We start from the raw sequence: 21847 nt of genomic DNA on the forward strand, positions 1-21847 counted from the left end.
ATCTCCTTTAGCTCTGGGTAAATTTGGAACCCAGCGCAACTGTACAGACATATTTTCCCTGTGTATCATTGGGCAATCCTAGTGTTGCTTTTCCAGGCAAGCACTGTCATTCATTGTGTGGTGCTGTCAGGTCAGCGCCCTGAAGATGCCAGAAACCCACAGCTGCTTCCTTCAGACACCCACCTGAGGTGATGCTGTGTTTGGTTTGGAAGTGACCTCGGCCTGAGTGTCATGCATACCCGTTCTGTGGGAATGTGGAGATGATGGTGGAGTCCGGCTGTGCATCAGGCTGATGTTAACTTCTCAGAGCAACTAAAGTTACTCAGAAGCCATGAGCCATGACTACAGCAGTCGTATCTGCTTAAAATGTTACAAGCTTTGGAGAGAAAACTGAGTTTAATTTCTGTACCTTGATGGTTTCAAGATCATGCTTGCATCTTCTCGAAATGCCTGTGATAATCAGGCTTCTCATGTGGCTCCACAGACTGAGGCGTTTCCACTGCAAATGGTTTATAGTGGTTGTTTAATGGTGTGTGCTACAGGTTGGCATCCTGGCAGGATCTTTTTTAAGAGCTCAGCAGAGGTCGAGGTGGCACCTCCTGGAGGAGATAATGGCCTCTGTGTTATCTCCTGTCTGTTCCTCAGCTGCAAAACCTGAGTGTGAGGGTACTTAATGCCTGGCACACAGTCAGTGCAGCAAATCATGGGAGTTACTAAGCTGCTGAAGTGGGGTTAGCAGCATCCAGCATCAGGGATGTATAGAATCCACCTCCACAGATACATTTGCAGGTGAAGGCCCATCTTAGTGAGGGCATCATCAACCCTGACCGCTCTCATTAGAGCAATTTATTTTGCAGTGAAGCACCATATTTAGTCAGTGACTGTGGTTCCTGGAAAGCCCAAACATGGGAGTTTACCCAAAGCCTTGCAGATATTACAGGTTGAGCCCTAGGATGTTGTCTTGGGGGTAAGGCAGGGCTGAAGGTTTCCTTCCTGGTGGGACAGTAGTGGAGCCTGGCCTCCTTGCACTTGGAGCAAGTGGCTTCCCAGCCACTATTCCTGGCCCTTGATTTGCTGCCAGACCCCTCTGCCTTGGTTTCCCAGACTGGGGCAGAGGGACTCTGCTCCTCCTCAGCATGGAGCAGGAAAAATAGCAGGGTGCAGCTCCTCAGGTGCACTCAGCCATCTGACTAGGAGAGACCACTCCAAGCCAGAATATGTCACCCACAGTGGGTGACTGCTCCTCCTTTTCCAGGCATGCCTATGGACCTGCTTTCAAGATTCAGGGGAAGATTTCCCCACAATGTTTTCCCATCTCTTAAGTGGGAGTACTGTGTAATACTTGGGTTATGTGGTTATTTGGGCGACTCCTAGACCTCTTCGCTGAGACTGTGGGTAAAACCACCTTCTCTCAAATTACTGGCTTCCTTTATCAAAGGGGAGGGAGGAGTCAACTCCTAGTTGCTCATCTGGTTTTGCTTTTTACTTGATTTCTATCCCATTATGCTGAGCTGACTGCATTTTTGGTTGCTTCCAGTTCCAAATTGTGATGAATGTGCTGATAACATTTTGGTACATGCTGTGTCTGCTGCCAGGGGGCTGTGCCTGGCTTGTCCCACAGAGAATGGGGGCTAAGCAGGAGTTTTAGGAGGCTGCAGAGGTGGAATTTCTTCCACAGATAGTTATCTGGGATATTGCAGCCCTTTCCCTTTCCCTTTCCCTTTCCCTTTCCCTTTCCCTTTCCCTTTCCCTTTCCCTTTCCCTTTCCCTTTCCCTTTCCCTTTCCCTTTCCTTTTCCCTCTTTGTAAGAACCTTAATTACTAAAATAAATCTGTGTTTAGAGGAGCTGGAGACTCTCCGTCCACCACCAATAGGGCCTCATGGCACATAATGGAAGAAAACCACCACTAAATGTTTCACGCCACGCTTTTCCCTTCAAATCCTTTGTATTTAGCATTAACTTCACAATATAGGTTTCCTTTTGTTTTAATTGTGTTGAATTGTAGGGAGAAGGAAAGGATCGTTCCTTTGTTTTTCTTTCTACTGTAGCCCCAGCCATCCTGATGACAGATCTTGTCATTACATGGTGTCATTTTAGATGTTTGCACTGCATCAAAAGCAAACGGAGGAGCCTGCAGTCTAGGCTGTGGGTTGAATAACAATGTTTTTCCAGGGGAAAAAAAATCTGTGAAGTTTTTAATGAGAAACATGAGTTTCACAGAGGCAGCCTGTACACTGCTCCTGATCCAGCAGGAGCAATGGCTCCCATTTCCCTGGGTATCAACTTTTGTGACCCTTTGTGTTTCTGAAGGCTGTGAAGCTGTGGAGTCCCTCTTAGAGTTGAAAAGCAGGAGGGCTCCTGTTTTCCTGTGCATGGTGGGTCTTCTGGGACAGCTTTCCAGTTGCATGCTCTTTGCTAAAGCAGAGGTTGGTGATGTGCAGCTGGGAGATGCTGGGGACAATGTGTGTCCGGAAGGAGAAAGGGTAGTACTGAGGGGCTTAAAATCATTGCAGGGAAATCTGCTTTTCCTGAAATGCCTGCATGCTAAAGATGGTGAAAATTGCTGATGCAGGAGAGCAGAGCATCTTTGTCTGGCATCTGTCTCCCAACCACATTCCTTTCAAGCGAGAAGGGCTGCTGGGGAAGTCTTTGCTCTGCAGACCTCCCGCTGCCTTCCTAACTTCTCAGAAAGGTCATGTGAAGACTAATGTGATCAAAAGGGTTTTTAAAGTGTTATTTAAAGCGTGTTGACTGTTCTGCAGAGGGTTTTGGTCATGCAGAATCGGGAAATTTGGCTGTTTGTCAGCCATGACCCAGAACTTCGCTGCGGGGTCTCACCAGAGAGGACATACTGGCAACTGAGGACTTTAATGTGGTTGCCTCGCTTGGGTTGGTCTTATCCCTCTTTGATTTTCCTTACAGTGCATGAACACACTGCATTGCTGTTGCCCTCTGAAGTGTGTTAATGTTTGTGCATGGTGGTATTTGTACCAGGGAGCCGTTTGTGGGGCTTGGGGAAATGGTCGTGCCCAAGAAATGGCAATGAGTCTGGCTGAGCACAGCCTCTGTGCTCCATGGAGCTGACTGTGAATAGTGCTGGATGTGATCCATAATTTGGTGGAACTGGAGGATACCCTAAAAAACCCTGGTCCTTGTAGAAGAGGCGTAAAACATCCAGCAGCAGGTTGAGCTGGGCTTGGAAACTACCACAGCATGTGTAGATGCTCTGCAAGGGCTCTCCACTGTCAGAGTTGGTACTTCTCAAATGCTCTCAACATACTTTACTTGCATGATGGATAAAAGCTGTGCCACCCTCCTTGTTACACCTTGTGGTGCAAAATCCTCCAGCCTCTTGCTGGATGGTTCCTCTTGCTTTTCCACTTACAGATTGAAAGAAAGCTGGAAAAAAATTTTTTTTCTACACAAAATCAAGGTCTTTGCCTTTCATTCACCTCAGTTTTTGCTGGATGTTGAAATACAGCAGTCACTTTTCCCAAACTTGACACCACCTCTCACCTCCTCTTCTGGGATGGCTCTGGTCAAGGCTTTCACCGTGGGCTGGTGACCAGCCCAGCCACTGGTGTGCCAGCAGGTATTTGGATAGCTCCCTGTCCTGGAATTGAGGTCTCTTTCTTCAGAAATATACTCAAAGACTTTCCAAAAATTATTCTGGAATAAAATGTCAACAGAGGAGGCTGATCTGGAATAGCAATTGCTGAATAATTTATTCTGCAATGAGTAGATAATTTCCCTGTATGGAACAGCCCAAATAAGCTCCAAAATTTAAGCTTTATTGGTTTGAGGGCCAGAGGGGAGAGGAAACCGCTAAGTTTTTGTGAAGTTACTGAAGTGAGCTAAGCTGTTTAAGTATAATAATATTTCTGCAATATAAAATGTGTGTCTGTGGTCTCCTTAGTGAAATTCAATATATATATATATATGTGAAAGAAAAAAAAAAAAAAAAAAAAAAAAAAAAAAAAAAAAAAAAAAAAGATGGGTTTATTCTAGATAAGGGCTGTAAAAGTCAGCAGGAGAGGGGAGTCATTCTGATGCCTTCTCCTGGGATCTGTGCTCAGCTCCCGAATGGAGAGTGGAGAGGAGAAACGGCAAAATGGTGTCACCTTAGAGTTTTTTCCACTTTGGGGAAACAATTTTAATGCAAAGCCGTTTTCTGTGCTTAGAAGCAAGGTTCTCGGAAGGAAGTTAATTGACCTTTTCAGCAAATTTGTTACTGAGACCATTACCACAAATGCTGTTGAAATGCTTTGTAAATACAGTGTTCACTTAACAACACTGCCAGTGACTTAAAAAGTCAGACTTTATGCTCTCTTAAAAATGAAAGAGCTATTCTTAGTGGAAAAAGTGTCTTTTTAGGGAAGAATTTGGAGCAGATTTTCGTATTGAATCTAGGCTGCCTCATTCCCTTGGAAGGCGTCTGACGGCCAGGAAAATCATAACTAATAACTTCCCTATAAATTGTAGAGCTGCTATTTTAAGATCTGGTGTCTCAGGGAGGATCAGGGTGGTGTCCTGCTTCTCTCCATTGCTGTGTGATGCCCTGGTTTGATTCTGGTCCTTTTTAAGTTAGTCCTGCCCTATGCAAAACCAAAACGTGAGAAAAAAACAAATTAGAAGGTTCTCAGACTTGGTTTTGCTTTTGTTTTTTGATATTGGTAAATCGGGTTTGTGTTCTGATATGAAGATGGCCCACTCCTGAGGCAGCTTTAAATGGTAAAATACGCATTGAATGCCATTAATCTTGCATATTTGGAGACGAAATCCAAAGTTGCTCCCCCAGCCTCAGTCTAAGTCCTGGAGAAGCAGCCAATTCAGGAGGGAGGTTATGTCTTGGAAAAGTGTGTCAACAAAGATGCCTCGAGAGAGAAGGATGTCCATGGCTCTGGATCAACTTCTTCCACAAGCAGAGGGCACTCAGGAAGGAGCCCTTAAGCCAGGAGCAACAGGTTAAGGGCTCTGGCATAGGTGGCACTTAGCTTTAAGGCCTGGGGTTTTGTTTTTGTGGAGCTAAGAGCTCTGTGAATCACCACATGAAAAAGGCGATGAAGGGAAGAGCACTGCTCTGCTTGCTTTTGACTGTGATGGAGTTCAGTGATCCCATCATGATGACACTTGCATGAAGGGATAAGAGGCAGTTCCTAATTAAAACCCTTTTATGTGCTAGAAGCCAGCTTCTCAGCTGTTGGAAATCTGGGTGGCTTCATTGAAGTCAGGAGATGACCCCATCTGAGTCTCGTGTGTGAGTTTTGGCATCTCCCATCAGTTTCCTTGAGGCAGCCGAGGTGGTGACAGCACAGGGCTGGGTTTGCTTTGTGGCAGCTCCAACTGATGGCACGCATGGGCCCGGAAGCTGTGGCAAATGTGAATTTCCTCCCTGTGGATATTTTCTTTCATGCTTGAAAACCACCCTGCATCTGTTGAGCAAACACCTGAGCTGTAACAAGGAACCATGTTCCTCCTTGTTTGGATATAGCCACTTGTGAGCACAGAGAGAAGAGGGCTGGATGCTTTGGGGATGGTCACAGAAATGCGTTGCTTTTTCTCCCTTGACCGTAGGGATGCTGCATTCACTGCTTCTGCTAAAAAATGTGCTGCACGTCTTCGTCTTTCTCACATTTCTGGCTGTTTTAAGAAAAGCCTTTATATTCGATATGGCTGTAAGTTATACTGTAGCAGTAAAGAGCAGAGACTTTACAGCATTTTGGCCACCAGTTATTGCATGGACAGCACATGTTAACCAAGATGGGGTCAACTTATCCTCTCTTCAACCCCTTTCTGTTGCTTCCAGAACCATCATTTAGATTGGTTTGAGTTGGATCTGACCTGTTAGAAGAGGAATTCAGCTTGCAAGTCTGCACCTTAGCAGAGGAAATCAGTCCAAGCTTTAAAACTTGTTGTATTTTTTCTTTTTTGCTCAAACCGTATGTCTTCAGAGCAAGGGTTGCACATCTGAATAGGCTGAAAACCCATTTGCAGGCAGGTGTTGGAAAATTGTGGAAGGTGATGCTGGAAAGGGTGGTCTTGGCTTTGGGGCTAACAACAAAGACCCAAAAAATCTGGGTCTTGAGAACTGTATGGGCAAAAAAGAGCACTCCAGGCTGGGTAGAAAAGGGAGAACATTGTGTAATATTTTTGGGTAAAGTCACAGATTGGGGCTGGCTGTCTGGAGCATGGCCTTGGGCCAGCCAAGCCCCTGAGCTGGATAGGGGGAGGGGAAAAACCTCCATTTCAGGCTCCTAGATAAACAAACACCAGAAATCTCGTAAGGGTAATAATGGAAATCACTGAGAAATTGAGTTAATACAAGGGCATCTGTGTAAGTGAATGCTCGGGACAGGGAAACGGCTTTGTCCTTTAACTCTAGTAATGCTGGAGCAGATGGGAAGCGCGGTGTGCTTCACGCATTAGCTGGCTCGGATAAAGAGCACGGCAGAGGCCGGTCCTCTTGGCTGATTAGAGGTTAACAGGGATAGAAACCAGCGGATTGACTCTTCATTTGCAGGAGGTGTTGTGGGATCAGAGCAGATGGCAGAGAGAGCGTCCCTCCAGCTTACTCAGCTGCTCAGAGGAGCTTACAGCTCCCTCCAGCACAAACAGCCCCATTGCATCTCCTCTGTTTACAGCTCCAGCTCTTGTTTCTTCCCTGGCCTACCTGGAGAGGTGATAGAAGAGTATTTCTCCTAAACCTGTGGTGTAGTTGGTGCCCGAGGCCATAGGTATGTGTGGGGACCCTTGCAGACATGGTGCATACTCTCCAAGTCATCCATATCCTTTGTTTCGGCTCCTCCTGCGGCAGCTCAGCTGCGGGCATGGCTCTTTCCTGGGGTGATATTAATGGTCTTTGTTAGCTCTGTGAAAGTAGAGGTGCTTTTCCAGGATGATAATGACTGGGCAAGGATAGGAGCGTGGTGGGGACAGGGAGAAGGGCTGCAGAGGGAAAATCTTTAGCAGCAGGAGCATGGCTGCATTCTGCTGGGCCAGCATCCTCCTGGCCAGCCATCGCCTGCCTCCTTCATCCCTGCCAAAGTCTGTCTCAACAGCAGCACCTTTGCCTGTGGTCACAAAACAGAAGAGCTTTGGAGAGGAGGGAGGATGGAAACTCATAGCAGCTCTGCTCATTGACTCGCTGGAAGCCTGGATTCCCTATTTTGCAAGGGAGAAATGGCAATTGATTCAGCCTTACCCTCTTTCTTTCTGTCTGCCAGTGCTCTGAAAAGGCACATTTTATCTGTGTGTGACAACACCTGCCTAGGGTGCCTCTCATTGAGCCGCTGAATCAAAAGAGCAACAAGAAAAGTGGGTTTAATTGCACACATCTTCAGCAGAGTCTTTCTTGCACTGGCAGCACAAAAGGCCAGCCCTGTGCTGGTTGAATGGAGCCCAGGAGGGCTGGGGCACGCCGTACTCTCGTTACTATCGGAGGCAGATGATTCACTTTGCTGGAGCATTGTCATGTGCAAATGAGTTCATGAGCCCATCTCCTTTCCAAGTGCAAGGTCAGGGACTGAGCAATTGTCAGCATCAGCCGGCTGGAGGAATTGATCTAGGAGCCGCCGCAAAGCTTTGGGAGATTTTACTAACCTCCGCTTCCCACCCCACCCCCCACCCCCCCTCCGAGTACACCGACACCTTCCTCCTGTGGGTCTTATCTACATTACAAATATTGACCAATTTTAAGTTCATGTTTAGAAAGCTGCTGTTTTGAGGCATGGAAATGTGACTGAGAATGGCTTATAAATAACACTTGGTGCGGCAATTATTATTCATTGCTAGTTATGGCTTTCACACACTGGAAAAACAAATGGTTTTTCCACTAGGAGCTGGAGCTGCAGTCCGTTTAATCACTAAAGAGCTTGGAATCACTTTAGTTTAAAATAACTTTCCGCTGTGGTTTGGAAATTTAAAAAAAAATCTATTTGGGTCACATTAACCTAGTGTATACAACTTGCACCAAGAATTTCAGTTTGCCTCGTCTACATCTGCTGAGCCCCATAAATATCTGTCTATTCATTCCTGTTTGGTTTCGCAGAGCTCCTGCCTGCCTGAGGATAGAGCTCCCCAAACACAGATTCGGAGTGGGGTTAGTCTGGCTAGAGGCAGAGAATCCTAGGAGCTGAGCATGGAGTACAAGAGCAGTGGGCAGCCAAGCTGCTGTCTGCTGCAGCCTCCCCTCTCTGGTTTTGATGTGAGAGGATGTGGCTGGTGCCTTCAGGAAGCTGTGTGGATGGACTCTCCATCACGTTGCTCCTAACAGAGCCGTCCCAAAGTATCAGCCCCTCAGGTATTAGGAGGTTACTTGAAGTTTTGACAGCCAGGTGTGATTGTGAGTTCTTTATGTAACACTGCCCAGCCACATCCCACCAGCGGTCCATGCTCAGGGTGTGGATGTGGTGCATGTTTCTCTCTGCTGAGCCATTCCTTGTCCTGCCTCAGGATTTCCACAAAGACAGAGAAGAGCCTGTTGAGGAGACAGAAGAACCACAGGGCCATGAAGAAATGCTCCCCATGTTACCCATGTGTTGGCTGGCCCCCATCCTCTTGCACAGCAATGCCAGTGCAGCGTCCTCAGGGTTATGTCCTGCAGATGGCTGCAGCTCCGTGGTGTTTTCCACCCCTGCAGTGCTGTGCCAACGCTCCGGGAAAGGCAGGCGACTGCCACGCCTGGGAAGAAAGAGCTAATTTTTTCCGAATGGCACAACTAAGCAAATGACAACTGTGACTTCTGTCTGGGCTGCGGTGTGAAATCTGAGGGATGGCTGTGAGCAGCAACTGCCAGAGGGAGCAGAGCTGAGCACTCGGGTTCCCAGCTATGTTGTAGGTGTGGAGTCCTCTCTCTTGCAGATGCTGGTGCCACAGTTAGAAGGGAAGGGACTGTGCCTGGGTTTTGCTTGTTTGGGGGGTTTAAATTTCCATCTGGGGGTCTGCCTATGTCCACACTCTAGGTATTTCAATGTAACTAGCCTAAATGTTTGCTTTATCTTTAGTGATTTGCTGGAGGACACAAAGCAAGGAGTGTTTACAACTAGCTTCATAGTGGGTTGGAGCTGCAGGACAGGCTAGTGGTTTTTCTTCTGATGGTTGGCATGCGGATATCTGGGTTACAGATGTCCCGTTGAAAGGCTCTCTGCTCTTACAGAACTGGAAGAGTTAGTACACAACTCCTTTTGGTCAAGTAGGTTTAGAAATCATCTTGGTTAAAGATGCTTCTGTTGAGATGTTAACGCTGTTGTCCAATAGCAAAGTCTCCTGTACTGAGGTCCCTGCTAAAGGCTTGATCCTTTGTAGATGTTTGAGAGCCTAGGAATTTCCCCCGCCCCTCGGGTTCATCCTCCTCACAGCCTTCAGGGTTTATCAGCTCCTAAGAGGAGAGTGCTGCCCACCTGACAAGTTTGTAAGTCCTACCAATGTGGAGCTCACAAACTCCTGGAAAACAATTCTAGGGTCTGTTTTAATTTAAATCAGAGGTGCAATGTCCTGCAGCAGTAAAAGGAGGAAGGTTTTTGCTCCAGTGTTTTGTCCCCATTTGATGGGTTGGATGGCTGGGATTAGAAAGAGATGAGCTCATCATGCCCTGTGTGCCCGTGAACATTCATGGCACCTTTCTGTGCTTTTTCTGGGGCAGTTATGAACACTCAGCTCCTTTTACAACCTCGATCAAAGAGACAGTCCACTGGGAAGCTTCTGTGGTAAAAGTAGGAGAGGGTGTTCTGGGGCAAGAAAAATGCGATGTTGTTCTTGGGACAAAGCTAGACTCTGGAGGGGCATAATGAGTCTGTAGTTACAAAGATGGTATTTAATTATTACTTTTCCATGGTTTTCAACCCTTGGCACTGTCACTTTGCTGGCTGCAAATCAAACACCAAGTTAGCTTATGTTAAGAACAGAAGATGAAGTCCTAGATAAGCACTGGGCTGTAGGAACATCTTAAATTGAAATGTATGGGGAGGACACAGAGGAGAGTATGTCTTTGCTCTCAGTGCTATCCAGACCCTGTGTCAGTTATCAGGGCTCTGTTTCTCTCTACTGAAGTGCTAGTATCACAGCTCCTAGGATGCAAGATGAACAGAGAGGAGGGTACAATGACAGCTGTACTTTTCCAGGGTTACGTATGGCTTTTTGGTGATAGTATCAGTGTTTTGTGTGGAGCAGAAGTGTGTGCTTCAATGGATGATGAAGTAACCACACCGTAACCTACCTTTTAGCCATCACTCTTCTCTGGGACAGTGGTACCCATCACTGCTGAGCTAGTGTGCTCAGCAACCATGGGTGCTGGGGTACAGACCTGGCTGTGATGTGGTAGCTGCAGTCTGACCTCACATTAATGTAAATATTCACAAATAATGCCTCTGTTCCTGCCAGCTCATCTCTCTTCCACCCCAACATGTTTAATTTATGACTGAACTTCTGATAAATGTTTTGTAGAGTTCCTAGTTTATCTTAAATAGACCTGCTGTCACCACAGCTAAAATCTAAACCAACACTTGACTTGGGGCTGGAATGCCAGATGAACTTGGCAGTTGTTGACATACTGAATGGTCCTGTTCGATGTGCAGACCAGATCTGAGTTGTGAAAACCAGATCTTGCAGCAGATGGGAGAGCACAGTTTATGGAATGCCTGAGAAGTATCTGGACAAATATTCTGTCTTGAGAGACTGGATCAGATCACAGTTGATATATTTTCAGACTTATACCTGTTTGAAATAGGTAATTTGGTTAAATGAGTTCCTCCAGCCTTACACCAGTTAGCCCCAAGTGGGGTCTGGCCTATGGTCCTGTTAAAGTAAGCATTTCAAGGCAGTGTTTATGGCCAGTAATTTGTCCTAGAGTGTTTTATATCTGTGTGTGCAGGCATACATATGAAGATATACATACACACTCGCTCAGGAACGCAGTTTCCAGTCCCTTTAACTTGTTCAAAAAGTAAACTAGGGAGAAACTGGCAGTGAGTCGGAGCCGCCTGCCAAGCATTGCAAACCAGAGAAGTGGTAAAACATAAACACTTTGGAGTTTATCCTCTGGATTTATATAGTTTGGCTGCCGGGGGACGGGCTTGTGTAGAGGGGGAGGCTTGTCAGCCCCTGGCCGCTGCTCCCGCGGCACCGAGCCCAGCACCTCCACTACATGCTCCTGCTCCCGGCAGCCTGCGAGCAGGGTGGGGAGGGAAGTGCAGGGCTGTCCATCCCTCTCCTCCTGCTCTGCTGGCCACATGGGGTGGCTTTTGGGTGATGGCAGCAGAGCAGCTCTGCTTTTCCCCCGCCCCAGCACTAAAGTAAAAGCAGACCTCCTTGACGCTTAATCAGATTTGAATGTGGTTTTTGGCGTGGCTTTAAAGAGACTGGCAGTGAATAGCTGGTTTTGATGCCATTTATTAAAAACCTCTGGTAGAATTTGTCTCCGAAAGCCTTTTTAAGAGCTGGCAAACGCACAAGGGTTTGATGCAGTTAATGTATTTTAATCTTCGCCCCCCCACCCCTTCTCCTTTTCTGTCGCTAATTGTAGGGCTCTCAGCTGTCTGCTGCCTTCTCTGAGGGGATGTCAGGCTCTGCAGGGACCTGTACATACACAGACTTAATAAGGTTGCAGTGGCATGGGGAAAAGTGAGCATCCTCCTCAGGGAGGACGGCTGAGATGGGCGGTGTGAGGTGCCAGGTCCCACACTGTGTTCTGACATAGGGACACTGGATTGCCCTGGCCATGTTAATTAACCGCCTGGTGCAGCCTCACTCTCTTGGAGGAACAAGGCAGATGAGTGTGAGAAACAAAGATATCCCTTTTTCAGGTGGCTGAGAGCAAGTGCAGAGTGTTGATGTTGGACCCACTCAGCAGCTGGATCGTGAGAATAACTCCCTGAGACTCCTGCTCAAAGTCAGGTTTAGAGGCATCCATCAGTCAGTCTTCTCTCTCTGACTTAGTCCCTCACTTGCTTGGTATATCCACCTTTCTTTGGACCCATGGGACGTCTCATGCCCTTCCTGAGCCCATCTCATGTTCCTCACCTGTGTTTGGGACTTCCGGGGCTTTTTTTCCACACAGTGTGCCTGAAGGCACTGCACCCCCCTTCTGCATGGTGGGAACTATCTGGAGCACCATAACATTGGTGTGAACGATTTGTGGAACTCAGGGAACGGTTTTCCCCCCAGCTGTGGTTTGAACTGCACATAGCTCCTGTCCCTGCTCTTTATTTACGCTGTGTGGAAGAGCTCAGAGCTGTGACCGTGCCCTGGAGCACTCTACCTGGTTGAGAGACCAAAGTTGGAATTGCTTTGCATTTAGTTTGTGAGGTTTTTTTGTCTGCCTCATCAAAGAAAAGCAAACGTGGTCTTTTCCTACCAGCCCTCACTCATGTGAGTTGCAAATTCAGCGAGAGGGAGGCGTGGATGAAATGACTCCCAGGAGAGAAACAGTCTGAGATACTTAAACAAATGGGAACTGAGCAGCTTCGCTCTTCCCCTGAGGGTTTGGCTGTTAAATAAACTCGCCGATGAGTCTGGCTCTGTGTGTGTGTTGGTGCAGAAATGTGTTTGTATACACGGGCTGGGTGTTGCTGGGTGTAAGCCACGGGGATGGGCTGTGCTGGGTGCTGCACTCCTGGGTATATGAGAGAGACACACAAGCAGCCTTGGCTTTCCTTTCTTCCAGAGCTGGCATGGGTGGCCGTGGTCAGGGGGAGGCTAACCTGACCTTTCCCTCTTCTTCCCCTCTCCAGGGTTCCACCTCAGCGGAACAGTAACGGAGCCAGCGACTGCGACAGAACCAGAGATGACTTACAAGGTGGCCATCAGCTTCGACCGCTGCAAAATCACCTCAGTGACGTGCGGCTGTGGGAACAAGGACATTTTTTACTGCGCTCATGTCGTGGCGCTTTCACTGTACAGGATCCGCAAGCCAGACCAGGTCAAACTCCGTCTTCCCATCTCAGAGACCCTTTTCCAGATGAACAGGGACCAGCTCCAGAAGTTTGTTCAGTATTTGATCACAGCACACCACACCGAGGTGCTGCCCACCGCCCAGAAGTTGGCTGATGAGATCCTGTCATCCAACTCCGAGATCAACCAAGTGCATGGTAATTCCTCCCTCCTCACTATGTGGTGCTGACTCTGTGTTTGGGGCTGGGGTGGTGGTTTTGGAGCCCATGGTGATGTCCTTCATTTTACATTTTGTCTTTTGCTGCACAGAGAGAGCTGGCAGTGTCACACTGATGTTAATGCATGGGTATTGGGACCACATGACTGGCGTGTCCCCATCCTGCCCTCTGCTCTTTTTTATGTGTTTTATCTGTCAAACATGGGCTTCAACAGGCAGGAAGAGGCAGAGCTGACAGGCTCGTGGTGCACAAGACACAGCTCAGATCAGAATGGAGAATCCAAGGACATGGTGGGACCCTGAGGAGCAGGAGGTGCAGTGGGGATGTGGTTCCTCCAGCACGTGAGGATACAGTGTTAGGCGGAGCCCTGCACTAAGTCAGATGCAGCTGAGCTGGTGGGAGATAAAGCTTTAATCTCCATGGGTGTTAATTTGCCCATAATAAATTAGCGCCGCTGTTCTTACCTACTGCACAAAGGCAGTGGAGATGTGTCCTGGGGCTTTGTGTTTGGAAGACGCTTTTGACTTCCTCCCCTGGGAATCTGAGGGACAGTGCTCAGCCCAGCCTTGCTCCACTGGCCCAGGATATGGCCCAATCTCCTGGGGATCTCCGGCTGTGTCTTTTCAAGGAGCCCAGGAGCTGAGGTTGCCCAGGGTCTGCAACAATGAGCTGCTCCCCACCGTGCCAGTCCCACCAGCTGTAGAGCAGAGATAATAAACACTTATCTGCCACGGAAGGGTGTTGCACAGATTAATGTGTGCCTGTTAAGTGTTCTGAAGATGAAAAGCCCCATATGCAGCCTAAAATACCATCTCAACTAGTTGAATCCACATGTAGAGAAGTAAGGCCAGAGGTTCATCGTCACCATGCGGGTGATGGCAGCTCTGATCTTAGATGCGTTCATCTCTCTCTATCTGGTCGTTACTGTTCCTACCTTGGGAGAGGCCTTGTCTCCTCTGCTGGGCCCCATCTGCCACATGGGTGGTTGTGCACTAAGTAACTGGCTTTTGCAGGGGGGGCCTTCAATTTTTGGCATAGTAAAATAATGAGGACCTGTGATGCTGCAAGGATCTGGTGAGGGCCATTCCTTCTCTCAGCTGATCTACTGAGGCTGGGCAAGATCCCTTCTTGGCCATTGTTTGAGGCTGCTTTCTACTAAGCAGATTGAAGTAAAGCTTTTAAGGCTGTGAATATTTATTGCTCTAGAGTCAGCAAAAGGCTGGTGATTGAAAGTCTTACAAAGATACAGATGTTGGCTCCAGTTCAATATCTGCTTCTTGTTTTTACAAGTGGTTTAAAAAAAAAAAAAACCCAAAAAATTCTCCGTTCAGACTTGTGCAAATTCACACACTTCAGTGAGAGACATGGTCACCCAACAGAGGGTGGCACCTCTCTGCCACCCTTGTGGCTGCCCAGCAGGTCACAAATAAGTGAACACCTCTGCAAGCAGGAAAGCAGCCTTGTCTCACCCTGGGGGAGGATGCAGATCAGCCTTCATATGATGACATATATTAAGGTGATCTATAACTCATAAGCATTGCATCCTTTGAAAAGGAAGGCTCCAAACCCCTCACATTCAAGGTCAAAATGATGCTGTCCAGGGCTTCAATTATTTATCCTGGACGGTGTTGCCAGTTTTGCCCTCCTGGTCCTGCCAGAAGCACAGCCACAGTGCAACCAGCTACACTGCAGACCTGCTTGACCCCAGAGTGAGGAGTGGTTGCAGCCATGGGGGTCTGTTCGTGGGAGAGGAATTCTGGGGTCTCCACGTGAAGTGAATCCAAATTTGTCCCTCGTCTTGCCCTTCCCAGCTGTGGATCATGCATTTGTAGTGGGTCACTGATCCTGGGATTTATAGTTCTTCAAGCTATGCTCTGCACAGAATTTTATGTCCATTTCTTGACCATGTGCATTTCAGATCCTTGGGGTCACACCCCAGCCTTGGTTTGGGACCAAGGTGGCTTTTGGCAGGCCAGCCTCTGCAACCTAAAAAGTAACCCAGTGTGTGCTTTGGACACCTGAAATTATTACACCCTGGAGCAACAATGTTCTCTCTAGAATTCCTTTTTTTTTCCCCTGCCCCTCTTTATTTTGAGAAGTGTGTTGAGCTTTGTATCAGCATCAGGTCTTCCTCACGTGCCTCAGGTCACCCAAAGGATTCCTCTTTCCTTGTTTATATGTTGAGCATGTAGGATTGAGGAACTGATTTTGCACCAGGCTGGGTGAGGAATACCTACCCCTTGTGCAAGGGGCTTGTCTGGTTTTGTAAAATAAGGCTTTCAGGGATGCTTCTTCTCCTCCTGCAGAGCCTGAGTGGCAGAGAAAATTACTGGCCATTGTCTGGTGTGCTCAGCTCCAGGCATTGGAGCTTTGTTCCTTGCAGGAGTCTGTAGCCGCGGGCTGTGCACTGTGTGCTGATCTTCCCGGCTGTCTTCCTAGAAGGAAATGCAAACTATCCAGTAATGATGGAGTCTTGGAGCACAGCCAAGGTGCTTGCATGTTCCCAAAGGACTCAGTCCAAGCAGAGGCTAGGTGTGCCTGCCTCTCTGCTCCCCACTTGACCTCCGCCGACTGAAGTGGCTCACGTTTCTGCTCCTATGGCTTGGCTGCACAGGGCAGTGTGTGCCAGGGAGAGCATCCCGCGTGTCTGGCACCTCCATGCTTGGCGTCTGGAGTGGCAGCTGGAGGGAGGAGCCCCGGGTGGGTTTCAATGCTCCTCCCCAAGGGGACAAAGCCAGCAGTGTGGCTGCCTGGCAGAGAGCAAGGCTGCAAGGATGTCACTGCGCCAGCAAAAGTGACTCGTGGCTGCTTGGTCTCTCCTGGTGGGCAGAATGCTGGGGGCAGCCAGAAGCTGCAGCTGGAAAGCTTGGATCCAACAGCTAGGACTCCAAGGGAATGAGGATCATCTGGTGGTGACCACCTTGGCACTGTGTTCCCTCCGCTCTTCTTGAAGATGGAACAGGCCCAGAAGATTTGGGGCTTAGAGGTATCCTTTGTGCATCATTGATGAATTCTCCCCCTTCCTTGTGTAAGGAGCAGGGGATTTTGGCAGACCCCATGTTTGTAGTTCTGTATCTCACTCAGCTTGAGCAGCATGTGGACATGGCAGAGAGTGCTGCTGGCCTCAGTCCAGGAGTTGTGGCTGGGGTGGTCTGTCTGGCCCACGGAAATGCCAGTGGATGACACAGTATCTGTGGTGCTCAGCTGGTGCCATCAAAGGGCTTGGGGTGCTCTTCTCAAGCAGAAGTGAGAAAAGCCACAAAAACTCTGCTGTAGCAAGGTGCAGGGGCAACTCCCTCTGAGGACAAGCCATGTGAATCACCAAGGGGCCTCCATGGTCCTCCTGGGTCTTGGGAGCTTCCTTGGAGGAGAGGACTTCTGGAAAACCCTCGAAGGGAATGGGCTCTCCGTCTTTGGCATGGGAAAAGCAGATCTCCTTATGCAAAAGCCATAAGAAGCCTGCTGCCTCATCCATTCCCTTTTGTCCCACATGCATTCTTGACCACCTTGAGCTTTCTTCAATTCCTGGGCTAATATTGTCCCATCCCAAGCTAATACTTGCCACTTGTGCACAGCACGCTGGCTGCCAGGTCAGTGTGCAGGAAGTCCCTGCCTGTCCTGTCGCACTGAGCCAAGGCTGATGTTTGAGGAGTCCTCGGGTGCTCTTTGACTTTCAGGTCATCCCGAGACAGTGTCTGGAGGGCAGCGCCAGTAAATCTATTTGAAATTCTGCCTTCCCACAGGGAAGGAGGAGAAGGTCACATCTCCAGGGCATTCGTGTTCCTGTTTGCTGAGCTGTTGTGGATTTAAGGGATAAAACACACCTGAGTACTGGAGAGCAAGGCAGCTCTTCCCCCTGTCTTGCAGAGTGACTGGGGTTGCCAAATGACTCCAGAGCACGAGTGGTGCTTGACAAGCAGCTTCCAAAGTCAGCTGCACCAGGTACTGGTACCAGCTGGACCACATTGCTCCTGTCCTCCATGCTGGGAGCCAGTCTGGATTCTCTTGCCTCATTGCTGTCAGGTGTATATGAATCTTCAGGCTGGCCTGGCAGCTCCCTCTGACTTGCCTCCACTTGAAAACAAAGGAGGAGTCTTGGCGGAGCTGGATTCCTTGCTTTGCTGCTATTTTTAATCCCTTGTTAGAGTTCATTTCCTTTCTGGTGCCTGGTTATTTTCTCTTCAAGGTTTTCTGCCATTTGCTTATTTGTCCATGTCCTCCCCACCCCCTACCCTGAGCTGATCCTTCACATCTGTTTTCTCTCTGGATGCCGGAGAGGAGCTCAGAGGCATTCAGCAACACCACCACGTGCAGCCATGAGATGGCCCTTGTGAATGGCCACCACGATGGCCAGCACTGCTCCAGGCACCACTAGCCCCGGGGATGGCACAGCCAGGCCCCAAACCACTCATGGGTGCTGGGCATAGTCAGGTGAAATGACCATAGGGGAGATGATGGAGCAGCAACCTTTATTGCTGGGTGGCTTTTAGCATCACTTCATCAGCTCCAGGTACTGGTTAAAAATAATGATCATGCCTTTTTCCTTTTTCTTTGTATGACCAATCCTGCTTCAAGTCAGGTGTTCTGGGAGTGTTTTCCACACTACTCGCTGATATATCTCCCCTTCTTGGATTCAGGAGCTTGGGTTTGGGATGTGCCAATGCTTTGGCGTGGCCCATAAGGTCCTACTGCCTCTTCAGCCCTGGAAACCTCAGCTTCCCAGTCCAGGAGCCCCTTTTGTTTTCTTCATGTTGGGCAGCTAATTTCTGAGCAAGGGGTTGAATTTTCCATGCCTGACTTCACTCTGTTTTCTAATTTGTAGATTTTTCCAGACCTTTTTTCTCACTCGTTGTATTTGCCAAGTCCTACTTGGCTGTCAAACAGTTAAACCCCCGAGCTCCCAGTGAGGAGGGAGCCCAGCTCGGGGGTGTGATGGATTGCATTTTTATCTCAGTTTCTACAGCCAGTGTAAACGGGCTGGTGAAACACTCTTTCCACTCAAGATGTGCAATGGTGTTTCCTTAAATCTGAATCCGGCAGGACCAAGATCCAGCACATCTGAAACAGGGCTCTTTGGAGCACGAATGCTGCTATATGAGAAATGTGTTATGCAGGCGCTGGGCTGTTTTACATGCCGTTCCCAGCTCCTTTGGAGCTGAGACATGGAATCACTCATCAGCTGCGTCACGGCACGCCGCTGCTGAAGCCCCCACGGTGTGAACGTTGGCAAGGGGAAGTGGACAAATCCTGCCATTAATATTTAAACCCAGCACAAATCCCATTGTTTGCTCTTAAATGTTTATCCAGCTCCCCAGTGTAATTGGGCAGCCCGTTATCTGCCGGGTTGCGCTGCACGTGTGGGAATTTGCTATTACAGCCCTCTCTCTGAATCTTTTATAGGAGAGAAAAATACATTTACAAGCAAATTTGGGCTTTATTTGGAGGCGCCGGAGGCGCGTTGCTAATTTGGCTGCGGCCCGAACCCCAACGTGCGAAGTACTCAATGTGTTGCGTGGGAGGAGGAGGTTTTATTTAGCTGCACACTCCCTTCCTTGCTGCTCGGGCTTTCCGTCGCTAACGCTACGTGTGAGCAGCAGGCACCGAGGGGTAGCCCCGGGAACCCCCAAAAAGCACACCTACTTTTGGCATTTTGCGACCTCCTCCTTAATCTGTCACAGTGGCCACGGTGAGAGATGAGCTGAGCTTTGATGGGAGGAGTCACCCCAGGCGTCCATGCCCTGCTGGTCCCTGTGGACAGGTGACCCTGTAGAGGCAGCCAAGGCTGCTCTGGATAGCTGCAGCTGGGAGTGGCGGGGCAGGATGGTAGGGAGGAGGATATTAAGAGTGCAAGCGTCTGGGATACCTAGTGATGGGGCCGGATAAGCACTCATGGTAGACAGATTAGTCATCGGTTCCTGATAGGGGATAATCACTGGCTTGTCTGCTCTTTATCTGCGAGATAAGGATGAGGCTGGGGGAGGGAAGGAAAAGGCGCAGAAAAGCTCAGAGGGCCGGCCGCATGGACTGTCCCTGTCCCTGGCTGTGATTGTCCCTCATGGCTTATGCCCCTCTGAGCTGACTCTGATGGTACACTGAGCAGGACTCTCCTCTTGCTCGGGGCTCGAGGTTTAACTGCTTCTCCAGGGCTGTGGCAGGGGAATGGGATCAGGATCAGGGCATGTGTGGCAAAAGTCCTTATGCTTATTCCGGAACTGTGATTTCCTTTCTGCTTCTTCAGATCTTGTCCCAGTTATGCAGTTGTGTTGACTATAAATTATTCTGCAGAGGGAGCAGCAGGATCCTGTCCCTTCAGCATGTCTAGAGCTTGCTGCAAATTCTTTCAGGCAGTGAATGTTAGCAGAAATTAAAGTAATTTTGTAAAGGACATTAAATACAAATAACTGTATCTTAGCAGGTCAGGAGTGTTCTCAGCCTTTGCTGGAGGAACAGAACCCCTGAGGTTGATGTTGTCTTGCTTACAAGCCAGGAAGAAACACTTGCCCTGCTGAACAGATATCCTGGAGCACAATTTTCATGAATTGTATTTGAGCTCCTGGTTCAGCAATGCACAAGGCTGGGGTGTGTACAGCATCCTGGACTGTTTCTGTGGGAAAGTGATGTCTGCTTCCCAGCCAGGTTCCAGTTTTGGAAAAGATGTCATGAAGATTGAATTGGGAATGTGTCAGCTACAGCATCCCATGGCTCCTCGTGCAGCACCATGCTCTTCCTGGGCTTCATCTCTTGAGAGGGAGATGGGAGAAGCAGACCAAAGTGGGGTGGAGCATCCTCCAGCTGCAGCAGTCCCTCCTTAGTACTGGTTTTCCCTAAGGAGTTTCTGTAGAATGGGACCCAAAAGCAGACAGCTGAAAATCCAAGTTTCTGTTCCATTTTGTGCTCTTGGCTGCTCACTGGAGTTGTGCTGTTGCCTGTCCTGTGAGCCCCGGAATCCATGGCTGGGATGTAGGGTAGTGCTTGGGTGAGAAAAAGGGAATTGAAAGGGGCAAGGCAAGGGATATTTGTTTAAATCAATTGTGGATTTTCTTTCTTTCTTTTGTTCTCTGGAAGATGAAATGCAGCCTGTGAATGCATATGTGTTCTTGCCAAAGGCCCTTCTCTGGTCACAGTTTGTTCTTTGAAGGGTTATTGATCTTCTGTTCTTTCCTGCAGAGGGTCTCTCTCAGGCAGGTACAGTGATGCCTAGGGTCTTGTCTCCTGTCCTAAAGCAAGTGAGGGGCAGGACCAGGTGTTTAACCCAGGGCTCTGGAGTGCAGTAGTACCTTTGTTAGACTGTTTCAGACATGGGGAAGGGCTTGCAGGAATTGGAGCTTTACTGATGCTGTAACAAACCAGTGATGTGGAGCAGGAGCACACTGGGCAATCCCTGGAGCCGCAGAATGCTCCAGGCTCTGCAGCTGTGCTGCCTGCACTCCTGGGCTTTGGAGGAAGGCAGGTCCCTGGTCTTCCTCAGCCTCATTTCACATGGAGTGCAGAGAGTGAGGAGCCATGCAAGCATTAGCCCTGTGGTCAGGATCCCCCCTGATGGCTGCTGCCACCACTGTGTTAGGACAGCACAGTGCTGCCAGCTGGGCTCCCTACTGAGGAATCTAGTTGGTTTTCTGTCACCTGAGCTGATAAAGTAAAGGTAGGTTCCTAATAAAAGAGAGATAGGTCCACTCCTTGCTAGTGGGACTGCTGACCCTGCTGCCATAAACATGGTTGTCTCTCTTCTCCCCTCCCCATCCTCTCAGGTGCTCCTGACCCCACTGCTGGGGCCAGCATCGATGACGAGAACTGCTGGCACTTGGATGAGGAGCAGGTCCGAGAGCAGGTGAAGCTGTTCCTATCTCAGGGAGGGTACTACGGCTCGGGGAAGCAGCTCAACTCCATGTTTGCCAAGGTGAGGAGCTGGCTGCTCTCTCTCATCTCTGCACAGCGTGTCACGTAGCTGGCACTCGCTGGCTGCCCTGGCAGGATGCCCATCACAGCTGGGAATCTCTGCTCCAGTGCCTTCTCGCCCTGTCACGGAGCAGGCGGTTGTGATCCAGGCTCTGGGTCAGGCCTGGATTGTTTCACCTGCTGTCCTAGCAGGTCCCTTCCTCCCATGAGTGCCGTGATCCCTGTGCAAGGAAGGGCATTCCCCTATCTCCTCTTCAGCACAATGGGGAAAAAGCCAACCCTCCAGAGCCTACCAAGGCCAAGGGAAGGTGGGACCATAACCCGCAGATCTCACCAACCTATGGGCTTTTCTCTTTCTTTGCAGAAGGGCTTTGCTTTCATATTCTTAATCTCAGTCTCCTTCACAGCTTGGCTGTGACTGCTACTCAGCTGAGCTCCAGTCAGCCTCATCACAGCCATTTCATGAGGGTTTTAATGTGTGTACATTATACACACATATATGTATGAATGTATTTATTTACAGTCTGGACTCTCAGGCTGAGGGAGCTATGGGTTGTGAGCCAGGTGAACGTGTCTTATACACCTCTGAGGGACCGTGGTTTGTCTCACGCAAGACTTTCTCTTTGTCCTTTCCAGGTCCGGGAGATGCTGCGCATGAGGGACTCCAACGGGGCCAGGATGCTGACGTTGATAACAGAGCAGTTCATGGCTGATCCTCGGCTCTCCCTCTGGCGGCAGCAGGGCACGGGCATTACAGAGAAGTGCCGGCAGCTCTGGGATGAGCTGGGTAAGGGTCATTGCCTTGCAGGGAGGAGCAGAGTTAGCTGGGCTGCTGGGCCAATGGGCA

At 49.1% G+C, this 21847-nt stretch overlaps 1 protein-coding gene across 1 annotated transcript in view; it reads left to right on the forward strand.

The window, feature by feature from the left end:
* ZSWIM5 (zinc finger SWIM-type containing 5) overlaps positions 1-21847 on the forward strand; it is a 96213-nt gene that overhangs the window by 53781 nt on the left and 20585 nt on the right. Inside the window, exons 2-4 of the mRNA XM_066324986.1 lie at positions 12727-13083; positions 20853-21001; positions 21637-21787. Coding sequence (XP_066181083.1) covers positions 12727-13083; positions 20853-21001; positions 21637-21787 — 657 coding nt within the window. The remainder of the gene's footprint in view (positions 1-12726; positions 13084-20852; positions 21002-21636; positions 21788-21847) is intronic.

Source organism: Sylvia atricapilla, chromosome 9 (genome assembly GCF_009819655.1).
Source record: "Sylvia atricapilla isolate bSylAtr1 chromosome 9, bSylAtr1.pri, whole genome shotgun sequence".
Lineage (NCBI taxonomy): Eukaryota > Metazoa > Chordata > Aves > Passeriformes > Sylviidae > Sylvia > Sylvia atricapilla.